Consider the following 18,992-nt stretch of genomic DNA (forward strand, 5'->3'; position numbering starts at 1 on the left):
AGATTATAATTGAGTTCTTGAGATTCTATTTTCACTGTGTTTCTAGCCGAAGGCTAATCTTTTATTCGTTCAATAATTTTTTCCTTGTTTTCAAAATTTCAAGGAGATCGTGGAAGCAAAATTGTTTACACAAGTGTATACTATAATGTGTGAGAGATACGGTGGCATATTACCGGTGATATATGCACTTCTTCCTAATAAGAAACGGACAACATATATTCGCATGTTCGCTGCGCTTAAAGAGCTGCAGCCCAATCTGCGACCTCAATCAATCAATTGTGATTTTGAGCAGGTAGCAATAAGCGCAGCATTAGAAATGTTTCCAGGTGTGACAATCAAAGGATGTTTTTTTCATCTTTCACAGAATTTAAGGAAACATGTGGCATATATGGGCCTACTTAGTGAATTTAATAATGATGCTGATTTTAGTTTAAAAGCTCGAATGATAATTGCCCTGGCATTCGTGAAAATTGAAGACCTGGATGTATATCTAGATGCGCTATATGAACATTTACCATTAGAGTTAAGCCCTGTAATTAATTGGTTTGAGGACACGTATATGGGCCGCCGGAATAGACGTGGGACTGGCAGGCACCAGCCTCTATTTTCACCATGTATATGGAATTTCCATGAGAGGACGCTGCATGGAGAAGACCGAACAAATAATTATTCGGAGGCAGCGCATCGCCGATTACAAGTAGAATTAGGGATGAAAAATCCATGTATTTGGAAATTCATTGATGGACTTTGGAAGGTACAAAAAGGTCGAGATGTATATATGGAGCATTTAGTGGCTGGACATCAACCACCAATGAAATTAAAAAAATTTAGAGATGCTGATAGCCGTATTTTAAAAATTGTACGGGAGTATGGTAGTAGAAACCCAATAGAATATTTAAGTGGACTCTCTCACAACTACCAAATGTTGTAATCCTTGATATATATTTTAATTATTAATACCTATCAACATTTTTTTAATATTTTCTATTTTCGACATACTTTTCTTAATATTGATAAAATGTGAGGTTAATCCTTTAATACCTAAGTACCATAATATCTTTGGAAATTATTTATTGAATAGTTATGATTATCACTGTACATTATTATGTTAAATGCTATACATTTAATCTAAAACGAGCAACGATGAAAATCCAAAGTTTCACATTTTTAAGTATTTTCAGTAGGTCCCTATGCATTGTTGACTGAAATCATTTGTTAATATAAATTATGATAAGATTACATAGGTATTGATTATATTATGAAATTTTAGTTCTTAGTTGTACTGTTTTTTAAGAACCCATTCGCTGTGGATCTTTTAATTAATAATTAATTACCACATTTAAATAACATGCTAATTATATCTAATGGCCACCTGATGGGTAACGCACCAGTTGCGTTGGACGCAGCGAATGAAAATATATGTAAGCATATTTTTTACAATATTTTTAATTTTAAATATTTTGGCCAATTCAGTAAATAATCCAAGAAGAAGTACCTACTTAATCAAAAATATAGTATTGAAAAATCCTACTACGCTTGCTGGGCGAAAGACGTGTGTTTAAACATTTAATATCTTTATGATTTAAACCCTATTCGTTCCAAGATTTTTAGTTATTGCTAGGTATATTTTTCCAATTCTGTATTTACAGTGGTACTTTCTTAAAACTGATTTATAGTATGTATTGATTTAAAAGAGATATGATGTCATAGATAGTTAATAAATAAAATTGACTTCCTTATTTGTGTAATAACTTGATTACTTATTAAGTATATCATTGTGGTATTAAAATTGTATATTTGTAATTAGCTTCAAAGGAAAACAACCAATTATTGTTATCCAATAAATTTATTTTAAATAATATTGTTAATGTAAAAATGAAGGTAGTCTAAATCTATACATGCATTTTCATTTATCTGCATTTACATTAAAGTTTGATTGTTACGTCAACTAAATTAAAAAATACATTAAAATTGCATCTAAGTTATTATATTATGTTCTTTTAGAACCAAACCGGCTTTGAAAACACTATTCATTATTCGTAAAAAAATGTATAAGACAACTTCCATCATTCACTATGTGCATGCATATTATATCTCAACTTGTATTATGTACCTATTTTTCTATTATTAAAATTATTTTGTGTCATACGCTTTTTCCTATAGTATGGTTCTGTTGTTAGTAATATTACATAGGACAGATAATATTATTTCTTTGATTCTGCAATAAACTTAAGTCGATAATTCTGAGATTTGAGCTTTAGTTTTGTTTGATTCATTTGTTATTCAAGATTAATCTTTGTGCTTTATCTCTTTATAATATTATTACTATCGATCGAGGGTACGTATCAAGGGAGTCGTTTTTGCGACCCTAGTTTTGCCTTTCGGCATCTTCAAGCACTATGCGCACTCACCAATGGTAAACACACACTGACAACGAATGCAGTCAATTTTAACTTATATAACAAATTCATACAATAAAGTAGGTAAAAACTTTATCACCTACCTATTAAGTCAATGATCACAATAAAAAATATAACAATAAATAATAATAAAAAATTAACAAATAAATTATGATTAGTTGAAGTATTTGAAGTGAAGTGGAAAAAAGTAGCATGTAAGAATAATATCGAATATTTGTTTCACAAGATTGATATCATTGATATAGGTATCTCATTAGTAACCTCCGTTAAATTCCCAATACGTTGCTATGTTCCCAGAATTGACAATTTTACACCTCTTGAGTGTAGTAAGTATTTTTATTGATTACATTTACTCATGATCTATTATTATGTTTTGACGATTAATACTCATATCGAATGTATTATTAGTGAGAAGGTAGGGTTTTTTTACAAACACTTCAACTATTCATAATTTGTTTGTTATATTTTTATTGTGAACTTAATGGTAGGTGATAAAGTTTCACCTAATTTATTGTATTACTTTATTATATAAGTTAGAATTATTAACTGTATTCATCGACAGTGTGTATTTACCTTTTGGTAAATGCACATAGTGCCCGAAGGTGCCGAAAGGCGAAACTCGGGTCGCAAAAAACGACTCAAATGGAAACGTACAAAACTTCAATCCATTAAAATTTATTCGTTTAGTTTACTTACATTCAAATATATAGGTATGTTGAATTTTTGAGAATTTATTAAGAAAAGTAGTAAAATATTCGGTTAGGTAGAATATATTAAAAGTGTATTTACATTACAAGTTTTAGGTAGATAGGTAGGAAGGTACCTAATATTGTATTATTAGGTTCCTCCATTTATTCCTTTATTTTTATGGAAAGTAATAAATATTTTGTGTAGTTTTCGTATGTTATTTTGTTATGAGGTTTTTTGAGATGAATATGTACGTATATTATGTTATTTAAATATCATAAGTAGGATTATAAAATACCCATACGATGTGTATTTATGAACTGCATTTTGTTTTTATATTATTAAAATGTATTGTCTAAAATAGGTTGTCATTGAAAATAAATGTATTATTATAATTGTCGTTTTATTTATCAATTTTGCTTAGCACTGCATAATATTGTGTTTTATTTTATTTTATTATTTAATATAGGTACTGTCTTTTCATCAAGGCTTCACTGTGAGTTAATACCGTTAAAGAAATTCATATGTAAGTATTATTATAAAAATATGACTTAGCAAATAGTGAATATTATTAATTACTTTAAGGTTACTTTACATATTTATCCATCAACCTACTGAAATATTTACAGCAGATTATTTTCCTAAATATTTAAAGATATTTTTATTTACCCTAAAACACACTTTAAAATGTATTGTTTTAATTTAAGAAAAGTTTGAAAGAATATAATTTTCATTCAAACTGGCTCCAATTTAACTAATAAACTAGAAACAGGCAAAAAAATAAAAAACACACGACGAAATAAATAACAATAGCTTTAGTGTTTTATGGTTGTATTTTAAATCATATACATTTAATAAACTTAAAAAAATACCAAATACGAATACATATATTTTGGTTACTTACTGTTTTTATTTGGTGTTTTTCCTCGCTTTCTGTAAAGTTGAGTTTCGCATAACATATACTTAATTATCCCCTTTATAGGAACACCTACAGATTCGTAAATATAAATAAAAATACGTAAATTTAATTGTGCACATCTTTAAAAGACGAGGAAAGAATTCCATTATTTTTATAAACATCATATATATACTATATGTACTTAAATAAAAATGACTAAAACTTCCAATAAAGTTACAAATTCGCTTTGTCAACATAATATCTAATGTAATATGTATATACCTTTCAAGTAGTTTACCTACTTTTATTGTTTGTAATTTCATAATCTTCAAAATACTTATTTACGGGTGATATACACATATAAAGTTCAATTATAATAACATGAAATCGAGAAAACGCCAAAAGACAAAATTTTAACTAACCAATTCATAATTAATATTTGTTGTTTTTAATATGAATAGGTAGGTAGGTATACACAAAAATTACTTAATTATGCACATCTTCAAGTTCTGGCGAGAAAAGAATTCTTTTCTTTTATAAACAGCATAAAGCATGAATAATAATTATTATCTATCATAATAAAAATATGTTAAGCGCAAAATGTATTAGGTACAACCACTAAGTAGATAGAAGCATTTATTAAAGTGTCGTGTCTACTTTCTCTACGAAGTCGTTACGTAGGTTTTTTCCTTTGCGCATTTTATTCAGCGGTGCGGCGTCCAATCTCCCGGCGGCCAGTTGGGCCGGTGTCAAATTGGGCCGGCGCCTGATTGTACCGGCGTCCGATCGTCCCGGAGGCCAATTGGGTCGGTGTCCGATTGTACCGGCGGCCAATAACCGGAGGCCAATCGGCGGAGGCCAGTTTGCGGTGCCAAATCGTCCTAGACCCGTATATATATATATATTATAGTACGTTAATATACACCATTTCTTTAGGTCTACATGACAGAAACTGAGGTATTGTTTAGGGGTTGCTTTTTAAAAAGTGAAAACAGTAACCGAATACTTAAACATAATAAAACAGGAACCTACTGTCCACCATCATGATAATGGTTACATGTAAATGGTACGTAAAACATTTTACCGTGGCACAGTTTGCCGTGAACTATCTTATCGGAAAAAGATGACCGTATACTATACAGTCTCCAATTTTATAAGATTCAATATAAACATCAATTCAATTTTCACATCTGATTTTGGCACAATTCATGAATTCAAGAATGAAAACCTAACCTAACCTGACAAATAATCCAATATATGGGCTATTTTAAAAATTTGTTTGCTGTAAAGTGTAAACCGACAAGAAGCTTGTTTTATTTAGAGACGGATTTTATGTCAGTACTGTACGACCCAAAGAGGTTGGACAGTCTTTAATATACTTCCATACATTTTCGATACAACATTTCACGGTGAATAAACATGCCGGGTAAAATTTTATACATTTCAAATATCCCATTCACACACTGCACAAAAATACAGAGAGAGGCGTCCAATGAGGCGACATGAGTGATTGTGAGACTATTTTTTTTTTAAATAGTACCGCGTGGAAACTTCTGTTTTTTGTTAAACACATACACCACTCCCTTGAAATGAAATCACGACGAACAGATTTCTGCTGCCTATTAAAGAAATTAGCATAAGGGTTACACTACTTATACATCGTTACTTTTGAATCACTTTGTAGTGATAGTATTAATGCCGCACAAATTGTATTTTTGACCGACCTGTAACACGTTTGAATGAGTAAATGAAAACACGAACAAAGCATCGCATTACCGCATGAATCATGATGTTGTCCAATTATTATGAGAAAATACCAAGGCCTGAACAAAAATGAACCATACGTGCGTGTGAGAAAGCATTCTGCACGCTTATATCTTCGCAATATGCGTTAGATTACGATAGAATCTCTACGGCTGGATTAAATAATTTATGTACACGTCGCAGGTAAATATTGATTTGAATGACTACAGTCATTTAAAAACTGCGAGCACGTGTTGGTGATTTTATTATTTGTGTTAAATATAAAGTTAGTATAAATTATTTTTAGTTAATTTAGCAGAAAATATGGTTAACTATGTTGTGTTTAAATTTCATAGCCGTACTGAGAAGCAACATCGTGGTATAACGTTTCATAGTTAAGTTAATAATAATGAAATTGAGATTCTACTGTGCGTTATATGCAAGAAACACGGCTTTATTTCGCCGAACAACACCGACTCTCTTTATATTACTCTGAGGAAAATACTGCTTCGTATCGATTGGGTTGTACAAATTGGTATATATCTGTCAATCAATACAAAATGTGAATATTCAGCATCTGGCATAGGAGAGGTTCATTTCCTGATATTTATCGCAGAATTTTTGTAAATAACATAAATAATGGATTTATAAGACAGCAGAGATCAATCGAAAAGCGGTAGACATTTAATATTACGATTTCTACAGAGGAAAGATGTGAATTTATATTGCAAACCTGTTCAGAGTTTTCTTTTGAGCATCTTTGTGATTCCATTTGTATACTAACTGACAGCTCGCATCAAAGTAAATATTTCTCAACGTAAAAGGGGAGTGCCCGTGTTCTAAACGTAGGTACATAAAAGTATTATACCAAATGTATACCCGAAAGAGAATAATAATTCATGATGGGTCAGGAACGATGCCTGTTAATAATGTCAGCGTATTTTTAAATATTTCATACAATTTAGTAGGAATATTATATTCAGATCGGCATTTTTTCAGTTCAAACTCTGTAATTATTTTATTAATTTTCTTTCGTACCATCTCATATCGGAAGTCTACCAATATCAAGGGAATCTTTGCTCTATCATCCGCTACCCGAAACGGTTCTATAACATTAAATGCAACGTAGTTCTCTGCGTTGATTTTCTCTTGGATGGGTAATGATTTGAGGAATACTGTAGTTTTGTCCTCTTATAATGTGGCCGAGGTAATTGTTATAGTTTTAATCCTACGTAGAACTTTAGATCCTTTCCCATTTGTTTGAGGACGTCGACATTATTTTGTCACCCCGTAAGTTAAAGAAATTTAACTCAATACATGCATTGAGACTTCAATTTTCATATAAAATAATATTATATATATATATATATATAGATTATAGGTGATGTAACAACGAATAATTTTAAGAAATGTATCATGGATTATGATGATGGACATAAAAATAAATTATCTATACTTTCACTTTTCGACTCTTGATATTATCATTCAACAATTATGTTACTAGCAATATATTATTATAGTATATCTAATTTTCGATCGGGGGTCGCATTTATTGCAGATAACTGCAGCGAACTCACGTACCTTCTGATACTTTCCAAGCGTCTTTTTACTAGCGTTTTACCTCCCAGGATTGCCCTTTAAAAACTTCATTATTATTGCAACAAATTCAGTCATAGCAAGTTCTACACGAGACATTTTATGTTGTAACAGTGATTGCAGTTCTTCGATCACGTTTTCCGTCATATATATAACTAAGGTGTACTCTCTTACATCACTTATCTCCTACTAGGGGCCTAGGCGAGAGATGGCGAGTTTTTGCCTACACGTGAGTCAAAATATATGCGCAAATATTTGAAGTTACGCGTCAGGTAAATAAAATAATTTGAGACTTTAATCCAATAATTCTGCCGGAAAACCATATCCATGGCGATATCTTACTTTCAATTTGATATAATTCATTGAAGAAAATAATTAATAATATTATTAATATGTTGACTAAAATAATAGAAAAAAAGCGGTTGCGAATTTTTTCATTAAGTCAAATGTATTGTGTAGAGAACGAGTATCATAATTTTAGCAAAAATCGTACTCTTCAACATTTTTATTTTCAAATTTATTTTTTCAGTTGAAATAATTATAGTAACTAGGTACTTAATTCTATTTCCATTTAACCCAATCCAATTACACATTACGTTAATTTGTTATACAATGTGATAGATTTAGAAACAGCAAGGAATTGACTATTTGTTGCAAACGATAAAATGTTTCGGAAAATATTTAATTAATCAAACTTATCCCGCGTGTCATAGGTTCGCCACCGGGAAATAAGAGGCGCGAGGCTATGGTAAAAATGATTTATTTAGAATCTTTATTAAGTTTATCGGACTGGTAAATGAGCTCACCTGTTGCCACGCCAGATGTGGAAACTCCGTCGGAAGCAGCACAAAGACAGCTATGATGGTATGCACTAACGGCAGGATGATCCCGACAAGGGCGGCTGCCCAGCCTCTCAGCGGGAGCATGCCATACGCGACGAAGACCGCGAAGACGACGTGCCACGCGCCCTGGGCACCAGCCTTGCCACGGGACGACCCCGCTGCTGCAGCGATCCCGCCCCCGCAGAATATCATACCGCACAGTACCGCACCACGGCATGCCCAAGATAATCTGTGAAAAAAATGCACCATTCATACAGAGTGAGACAAATATTAGCGGAACGTTGGATCTTAGTAGAAACTGAAAAAAACTGAGAGGTATGGTACATTTAGCTACCCCCAGCAGAGAGATCTGTTGATTGACCCTACCATTACGAGCCATACAATGGGGTCCAAATAAAACTAAACGAAAAAAACTGCTATGTTCAGAATATACCAAAATTTCAGACGCACCTTTAGCACGACAGTAGAAAAATAAGAATATTTTTTTTTAGGATGATGAAGATTTAGCAGACCCTTAAAAGTCTTACTCTACCCTGTTAAGTTTAAGAGTTGCAGCATTCGATAATTGGATCGCCTCCCACCATGTGAGACTTGCAGCGCGTTGCTAGCTTTTATAGCACCGCTGCAGGGTGAGGGAGGGTCAGCCATGACGACGGAATCCTTCAGGCTGTACCATTAGGGTAGTGTCGCACTCTCTGGCGTCTCTTGATGACTACTTCAATCACAACCTCTATAAATCTGATGTATATGTGTAATTATTTGCCTTCTTCATATTATTTCTATATCAACCATTAAAAATGGTCTCCTACCTCGAATCCTTAGATGGCCTAGCATGTATGAAAGCCAAAAGCGCTCCGCAAGCAGCACAGTGCACGGCATAGTAGATATTCTGCACTGTGGGTGCCCTGGCGTAGGTGGCGCCCAACGCGGCGAGCACCCCGCCTAGTAGCGCGAATAGCGCAAGGGCGGTGGAGACGGAGGCCCGCTGTAGTTTGAGGGCGTAGCGCCGGTAGAGGGACTCTAGCTCGTCGTTCTCGAAGCGCTGGCGGTCGAGCAGGCGGCCGACGTTCCGCGAGCTCATCGCCTTCACCGCATGATCCATCTCGCGCTACGGCCCGCGCTCCGCCCCTCTGCCGCGCCAGAACATTCTGCAACAACAAAACGAAAATCATCAGAAAAACCTTTATAATATATCTAAACCTAAACCTAAACGAACAGTTTCTAATCATTGATAATTAGAAGCATTGTTACTTTTGATATGTCTTAATAACGACAACACATTTTAGTACCAACATGCATACATCCTTTAGTTTGATTTAAGAAAGCGTCTGGCTTTCGATAAGCGCTGAAAACTTATTATTTATATAACGTATATCAGACATGTCTAACTTCAAGTACGCTGTGATCTACTATCTAATATCAAAACTGGTAGTAATCTACCACACGCTACCATTGTCATTCTTGAACTAAACCTACTATATTTCGGTAGGAAACAGAGGCGTGACAAATTAAAAAGCGCTTGTTCACTATCACAAAGAAATACTTAATTTATCATTCGGTTTGGTATCTTTCTGGGATGCATTGCACTCATAGTCAAACTATTCAACGAATTTAGAGTACGACGGTAAAGAAAAATAACTTTTTAGTTTAAAGCGCAGAGATTCATATATTCTCTTTCTTTCACTCCTGCAGAAGAATGTGTGAATCAAGTGATATGACGAGGTTATGCAGATTTTCTCATGGTTAATTTGAAAACGACTTTCACGTAAGCCATGCTTTAATAAGTAGGTACATGCTTTTTACACTTTCTCGATTCAATTCCTATGAATCTATGTTGCGAAAGACGCGTTGGACATGCCTGATATAATATTAATTCGGCTAGGTTAGCTTATAAAATGCTAAATTCGCCATTATCTTATGACAAGAATCCACCTTAATTGATCTTACATACTGCTACGTACTCCATAAAAATCTTAGAACCACCAACGAAGTTTTCTCTGACAGACACTTCGACATGATATTCTACAAGACTTGGTAAGGCATAAGTCACCGCATATTTATAGCTTGCACCTGGTGTTCATTGTACCAAATAAGGACCAGGTGTTTAGAGAATATACATATTATCCAACATTTGACGCCACACAAAAAATTTGAAAAAGACACCAAGGATTTAAACTTGCACGCCCTTATTTAATGTTGGATATTAATGGAAAAGATAATAATATGAAACCAATGTCATCATTTTTTTTAAAAAGCTATTTCTATATAAGTACTAAGTATATAAAGGTAGTAAATAAAAGTACCTACCTAATGTGTAAAATATAATATAACAATAATAACACAATACAGTTTCAAAATATTAACAAAATAAAAATATAATCACAATCGTATATCTCTAGATTTATAGCCATACGTGGTGCAAAATAATATATTGCCAGAATTAGTGATCGGTATTTCTGTTTTGTAGCCGTATAAATTGTGATCAGCAGGTATAATATTAATAATATCCGTTATAATTATTTTCAATGACATTATTAATTATTGTTAGTGAAGTACATGGACGAATGCTATGGCCACTAGGGTTAGCAATGCCGCGTTTGAAAATTCTCCTATTCCGGGATTACTTTAACATTTTTTTACGAAAATTTCGCATTGTCGTGATCTATACAATATATTGAATTTAATTGAAAAAAATCAAAAGATTATTAATAAAAATATATGGAAATTGATTAGAATATCGACGACTATACAACGGTTCTAAATAATAATGTTTCTCTCTACCAATCTAAAATTGAGCAGGCATTACGATTGTAATAATAGGGTATTAAATCAAGTATTTAGTGCGTGTTTTCTTGGGAGTAAGGAACCGGTAACTTCTCTTATATTATTTCTATAAAACCACTCCCTACTCAATCATTATAAAACGATGTCTATAAATGTATTAAAATTTTTTTAATATTTGTATGGTTACCTAAATTGAAAAAAAATCTGGAAAACACTGGGCAAAATGTCATACATAATTCCCGCAATCTGGGTATCGGGATCATTTATCGAGAAATCCCGGGATTGAATATTGGGCCGGGATTGCCATTGCCATCCCTAATTGCAACCGATTGACATTTGAGTTTAATTTTAGTTTGGAAGGTCAATTGCAATTATAGGAAATAATTGGCGCCCGTTGGTAAATTGACGGACCATTATGTAAATTTAAAATTGATATCTATGCTTTGAGGTACCCAATTGAATACAACTAGATATATACCTACCTAAATATACTATTCAATATTCATAGAGATTTATGAGGGAATATCTGCCTCACAGTGCATTACAACATTGGACATTGCATACATTTAATTAATGGATGACACGAATAATTATATTATCATGATGCATCTACTCAGTCACTGGATACTATGGATTATAATGGTAACAAGCATCGGGTAAGATTCTAAATAATTTAAATGAATATATTTTTCAGAGCCTTCATTTTTCCGATCGGATCGAATGACACATGACATTCGAGCAGATACTAATTATTACTGCTAAAAAATGAACGCCTTGTTTGTAAAATAAAATAAGTATCGGCCTGCCATTGATATTCACACGTTTCTCCCCGCATGATATCCCCGTGACCAAGCCGTCCCTGCATTAAAAATCAAACCTGGGGTATTTACGCTATTTTTCATAATTTGCGGAGAGTTTTTTTCGCTATTTTAGATGATTAGTTACCTTCATTCTAAATATTGGTGGGTAATTGTAAAAACAAGTCTTTTAGCCTTACGACGCTAATACAAGGCACTTTTATTTCGGCGTGACATAGGCAAATTAACCTGCAATGCGAAATGAGTTTCAGTTTATGTAATCATTATCCTTAATTGGGGGTTGCTGAACAAGCTGACCTTTGCCCCGAGCAAAACGGAAGCTGTCCTCCTCAGGGGTAGTTCTCGGGTCAACATAACTCGACGGCCGCCCACGGTTCGTTTTGGCCAGACCTCAGTGCGTTTCTCCGAAAGGGTTACGTATCTGGGAGTAATTCTTGATGACAAGCTGTCTTTCGTTCACCACGCCAAGACGGCCGTCTCTAAGGCCAATTCGGCCTATCAGAGAATGGCCCGAATGGCGGGCAGCAATTGGGGACTTAAGCCTAGAGCCCTTAAGGTTGCATACGGCGCAATTTTCATGGGAATTGCCGGTTACGCCTCCAGCATTTGGCATTCTCGAGTAAACTCCTTAACTCTCGTGAGACGCGCACTATTAAGCGGGCAGCGACTTGCGCTGATCTCGCTTACCAAAGCCTACCGCACAACTTCTACTGACGCGCTTGCCGTACTCGCGGGGGTGCTACCCCTCGATCTGCACGTCCAAGTCAGAGGATCGATCACCCTCCTCTTGAGGGGGATCAGCACAATACTCGCCGGTGTCCATCTGACACCACCGCAGAGATCCGAGGACGTTCCTTACAGGAAGACTGTAAGTGACATTGTGTACAAGACCGCATTTGCGGCATGGCAGGCGAGGTGGACCGCCTCCCCCAAGGGGCGGCACACTTACCGTTTTTTTCCAGACGTATTCTGCAGGCACCAAACTAGAAGACTCCAACCTTCGCACTGGATTAGCCAGTTCCTCACCGGCCATGGCAACTTCGCCGCCAGACTCCACGAGTTTGGCTTGATAGTAGATGGGCCGGGTTGTACCTGCGGGCATGACCACCAAGATGTTGAACACATCCTCTGGGATTGCCCGCTTATGGAATTCGAACGAGCGGAGCTGTTTGCCAGGGTCCGTCCTCACACGGGCCCAATTGGTCATGGAGATCTGGTAGCAACCGAGGCCAACTTTGCGGCATTTGAGAAATTTGCAGCGTCGTATGGGGAGCGGGATAGTCCCGACTCTTCTGTAGACTCATCCATTTCAATTCGTGACACTCAGTATGCGGGTACACAAAGCGCTTAACGTCAGCGGACAGCAGAGCCAGTCCAAAAACAAACATTTTCTTTCTTAACTTTCTTCTTTCAGCACTACGGTGCATGGTTGCAGCATCAGTCCCGTGCGGCTCCGTCTCGGCACGGAATGAGCACTTAAAATCACTTCTTTCAGACACGTTTAAAGCGTCATAGAAAGCGGCCGTGCATATCCACGGTTGTGCATATATGACGGGTGGTGGTGGGCACTTTAACGTATCCTTAGCAGTCCTGTTATCAGCTTCGCTTTCATAATATATATAAGGTTTTCTTTCAACATTATGAAATTTATATGAAAACACGTACTTAGCGATCTACATATTAAAAGAATTGTCATTAATATTATAAATCTACAGTTTACAAATTGGTTATATTGGAAAAAAAACTGTATCATTTTCACGAATAAACAAATGTAATCTTAAAAAGAATAAGTTTTTCTTCACTCTGTATCGTTTATATATTCGGGGAAAAGATGTAACTACGTAAGCGTTTCATGTAAAATTTTCCCATGAAAAGGAAATGGTAGTTTTCCTGGGAAAGTTTGTATGTGCGTACATCCGACTTTTTCAAATTGTTAAGGAAGTTTTAAACTGTGTTTGCACAGACGTTGCCGGAATACTGATTACGGAATAGATTTACGGGCTTAATGATATCTAATAACAGAAAGGCTTCGTAGCTTAGTGCAAATTTACTTCTTCGTGTTGTGCCCCTCGCTGGTGTTAAGCATCGTGACTCTTTTTAATGATCCGAAGATATCTCTTCAGCGATCCCTGAATTCCACCATCCGCATAGATGAAGGTAAGCACGTGACGCCCTTCGTGTACCTGATTTCGCGATGTCCTAGAGCCTTTCCAAATTATCGTTGTGACCGTATCGAGTTCTCTGGAGACACATTTTAGGAAGCTGGTTCTTCACGTTGATTTTGCCCACAACGGAGATATTCGTGCCTCCAAGACCACACTTCAAAGGCGTTCTTCTGAATCTTACGCGTTTCATTTTCTTTTATTATCCAACTCTCGACACCATAAAGAATGGTTATATCAGGGTTGTTATTAAGCAAACTTTAGTCAATTTTGAAAAGGCACTACCTTATCTAATATTCCAATCTGGGAATACAAAAATAAGAGAGATACCTACACTTAAATGCGTGTTAAAGAGTATACTTTTAATAGTATCATATTCGAGTTTGTCACGTACACGAAACGCGCATTTAATATTGGTAATATTTGAGGACACTTAGCGAGCTTTGTATTTCTTACGTTTTATGTCATGACCGTCATAATACAATAAAACGATTCTGGCTTCTTTAAAGTCTTGCTCTATGGCAACTGACTTTGAAATTCCCATCTTATTAGTTTGATATGTGATTCGAATAGTATTATCAACGTAAGCGCCTGCGATGGACGAGGAGCGGAATATCTGCTTTTGATACCGCATGTTACGGGTTTCGCTGCACGTTTTTAGTTGGTATCCAAAACGTGGACATGATATTGTGATCGTATTGAAAACAGCCTCTTCTAGTAAAAATGTGCTGAAAAATCGCTTTGGGAGGCAGTATTGGATATTATGCAGGATTGATGATGATTATAAATTAATAATTGTTGTGTAACTTTTGCGGGTAACATGTTTTAATTTATAAATAATGCGAAAAATCTTTAAAAGCGTTCCGTTATTCAAGGTTAGTGCTTATCATAAAAAAGGTGTACCTCCGTTACATACATTAAAAAAACAGAGGGTCTTGAAAGAAGAGAAAAGAGTGTTATACGAACAAAAAAGTTTGCTAATAAACGACATATGTACATATTATATAAGTGCCTACTACAAAAACGTAGACAGTGAAAATAAATAATAGCGATTCATTATTTTTTAGTGAATGATAAGAATAATAAAAAAGCAACTTAGATGAAATCTAAAATCGAAATAATCAAACATTTTTCGTAGTTTATTGAAGTAAATGGTAGAGATAGATGGAAGCAACTAATAGAGAATAATAAAATTGTTTAGTTCAGATGTTCGTACTTTTCATCGAGTTTGGTTCATATTAATACGTATCTTTCTATCAAAGAGCTAAGTTAGAAATAGAAAAGAACCTTCGTTAATCTAATATAAAATAATTTTGCTATTGCGTAGCTGAACAATACATAATATATTTTCTATCTTCTCTAAGTTTTTCATTGTATTTTTTTTACCAGACCAAGATTTTGATTTTCGACAGATTTATAAATATTACTATTACTCCTTTTCTTATTTGATACGAAAATTGATTATAATAAAGATTAAAGATTAAAATCTGATAAGAAGATTATATTATAATATATAGCATATTTTCGTCCCAGCATTTGTGAAAACATTTTTCCTCAGGTTTTTTTCAATATTTGTATCAAACGAGGTAATATGGATATCTATGTATCAAGAGACAATTTATTTTTTACGATGGAGGTAAGAAGTTTTATAGTTGTGTTAAAAAAGACTTTCAACGTAATCCGGAGAACATAAACAATATGTTTGTACTATATTTGATTAAAGATTTTTGTTCTTTTGTTCGAAATCTTATAATAATATGTATACATAATAAAGTGAGCATAAATATTAAATTATAATACAGACAAAAACTAAATTATTTAATTAATAAGTATTAGCAAGGTCAGCTGAATCGGTAGGCTAATGGACGAAACCGTAGTTTGTAAAATGAAATATGCGATTTTGACTTACACCTAGATATTTTAGGATTTTTTAATAGGTATGTTATTGACGTAATAAAAATAATCTTAAATTCTTGAATATTGCCCGTTTTCAATCGTGAATATAAGAAACGAACCCCTAAAATCCCGACCTATCACGAGTGTAATCCCGGGGTTGCATGACCTAGTATGTACATGCTATACTTTAATGTTATTCTACTAGTTTTGGTGATGTTTCAATTATAAATTAACTGATGTTAATGTAATTATAGCACTTCAATAAACCAGCTATACCAGTGGTTGGCAAACCGCGGCTCGCGAGCCAAATGCGGCTCTTTGGCCCTTTGGAGTGCGGCTCTTCCACAAATGCCCTCTGCCCTATTTAGAATGGCTACAAAGAAGAAGCAAAGAAAAACGGAAGATGAAAACCGTGAATTTAAAGTAAAATGGACCAAGACTTTCGCGTCTATTCAAAACTTAAATGACCTACCGACCTGTATTATTTGTCGGGAAAAAATGTGCGCATAACAAGAGGTCAAATTTGGAGAGACACTTTACAACTAAACACGCCCTGTCACGTCATTTAGCACTAAATATCATGTCGGTGATGCAAGGAAGAAAGCAGTTGAGAAACTTTAGAAGAGTCAAGAAAAATCAAGTTCAGTATTTAATTACTGAAGACAATCTTCCAACAATGTTATTATTGCAAGTTTTGTGGTTAGTAAAGAGATTTCTAAGAGAGGAAATCAAGAGTAAATTGAGAAGTCGTCTTATTGACGAGAACCTGGAATTGTGCTTAAAATTTAAAACAACAACATACAAACCTGGCTTCCCAAACTATGCAAGGAGATGCAAGACGACTATTCACATTGAGTGTTTATCAGTCATTGTCACGATTTAATTTTATGGATACCATACTTACAATTTAATTTTTATCAATAAATAAGATCATTATTACGTATGATATCAAGTTAATAAACATTGTACCTACATATTATATAATTTAAGACTAAGAAATTTGGCTCTCAAAAGAAATCTCAATCGTTTTACTGTTGATATTAATTGGCTCTGTTGACAAATGAGTTTGTCGACCACTGAGCTATACTATTAAATTCCAAATAGTCCAAATATTCAGGTAAATAAAGGAGCATTTTTAAAGGGAACTTGTTTACATGAGTTTGTTTGTGAAGGATATAATATTTCTGAGTATAATTGGCATTTAGTGGACAAGTTTTTCTTTCTACACAAAAAAATTGTCTCGGTTATGTTTTCGGGAGAAGAAGAAAAATGAAAAACAGCCACAGCGGTGCGGTTAATAGGCGTAATTTTCCGGCAAGGGGCGCCATCACGCGACGTCTGGGGAAATCATTACGTCCCCCCGCCACGACGATGTTGCGACTACTACGATAATGGTAACTTTTAAAAAGAAACACATAAGGATAAGGATCGAACGGTCAATTTTCACGCAAAAGTGCGGGTATAAGATTTCCGGCGCGAAAAATACAGATGTGAGAATCACGCATTAAAAACATTGGATTAGTCAGTCTAATTTCATGTTATTTGTATTATGTACTAGAACATTATTCAAACCGATTATCGTTGATAATGCGTTATTCTCGGTGAGGTCACAATATATGTATGTGATTTTCTCAAAGCCTGGTTGTTTATCATCGTTTCCCTTCTATTACTAAATACACTAATGTTACTGTTCACCATGGCCTGTTACAGTCTTAAAAAGAATATATATGTAAGTATATAATATATCAATATTTAAAAAAAATAATTAAGAGAGAACGTTTAAAAAGAAAATTGGTATGTACGTCACTTCAATAACTGTACGGTTGATTTTCCGGTTCGGTACATGGTCAAACACGCGCGTTAACATGATCTTACTCCCTACTTCAGCTATAGTTTATCAATTTACGGCTACGGCCGTATGTTGTAGCCTAACCACTGGGAAATGCCAATAGAAATGCCGTATTTCAAAAAAATACTACCTTATTCTTAGGTCAATAATTATTATAAAACAATCATTATTCGTAGGATGTTTTATCACATTTGTGTGATCAAAGACATAGCTATACCATAATGTGGTAATCTTACCCATTTTTTGAATAATAAAATGCCTAATTCTTGTCAAATTTGGGATCACATAGATTATAAATATAATTTTTTATCGTAAATATTTCACTATAATAATGTCAACATAAATTTTACTAATGGTTTTATAAATGTGTTTAAAAATTAATAAATCGAAAAAAAATTAATACCACTGCATATGGATGTACTGAAATATGACCATATTTTAAAACATAGATCGAGAGGTTTAAAAGAATACTATTTTATGTAATAAAAATACTTCATGCAGTCATCAAATGTTTAAAATAAATATAAAGGATAATAAGGCTTCAAAATTATATAGATCATCTACAACGTTTAAGGAATGTTCAGGCAAATACTTTGAAAATACCATAAAACCTCCATTTTGATTTTCGTTGGGCATGTGGGCCTTTAAAGAGAAAATTTTGATTCGTACGCCGCCACTAATAAAATTATTCTATTTTCAAAAATAAATTAAAAGCCTGCAAAAAATACAACACAGTTATTTTCTGTATGCAGGAGATTTTTTTTCCGTTATTGGAATTTTATTATCTGAACGATTGATATATTAGATATAGATATATTATATCGTATGCGAAAATGTAATATAAAATGAATGGACCATTACTCAAATGGCTGGAAAATCAATTACATTCGCGGGACAAAGAAAAATTCAGTCGCGAGGACACTTATTATTGTTTGCCGTAATTTATGGAAAAGACTTGACATTTAAAAAAAATGTTTTACTAGCGTTGATAAATCACTATCAATGTACGGGTAGTAATGAGATTATTTTAAAATAAAAAACGCCAAGCGAGAACACAGATAAAAATATTGATTTTTTATATTATTAATAACAAGATTTTTACAAGCCGTGCCTCTGAAAATAACCTATCTATCTAAGTCTATCCATTCATTCACTCCAATAAGTTAACGAAATTTTAAAATAATATCGCTTTAAAAATAAGATTTTGATTTTTGGATCCATTTGCATGTAATTTTTGATTATAAATATTTATTTGCACACACAGTCTACTCTGTCACTTTGTTATATTTGGTCAAAT

General features: G+C 34.1%; 1 protein-coding gene across 7 annotated transcripts in view; it reads right to left on the minus strand.

The window, feature by feature from the left end:
• LOC147064644 (adenylate cyclase type 1-like) overlaps positions 1–18,992 on the minus strand; it is a 495,388-nt gene that overhangs the window by 58,492 nt on the left and 417,904 nt on the right. For all 7 annotated transcript variants that reach the window (XM_085957482.1, XM_085957486.1, XM_085957485.1 and 4 more), the window contains 2 exons: positions 8,996–9,334; positions 8,151–8,415 (listed from right to left, as the gene is read on the minus strand). In XM_085957482.1, the coding sequence (XP_085813608.1) occupies positions 8,151–8,415; positions 8,996–9,288 (558 nt within the window). In that variant the 5' untranslated portion in view covers positions 9,289–9,334. The remainder of the gene's footprint in view (positions 1–8,150; positions 8,416–8,995; positions 9,335–18,992) is intronic.

This window comes from Rhyacophila brunnea, unplaced genomic scaffold (genome assembly GCF_057557595.1).
Source record: "Rhyacophila brunnea isolate RB1 unplaced genomic scaffold, BYU_Rbru_1.0 scaffold_7, whole genome shotgun sequence".
Lineage (NCBI taxonomy): Eukaryota > Metazoa > Arthropoda > Insecta > Trichoptera > Rhyacophilidae > Rhyacophila > Rhyacophila brunnea.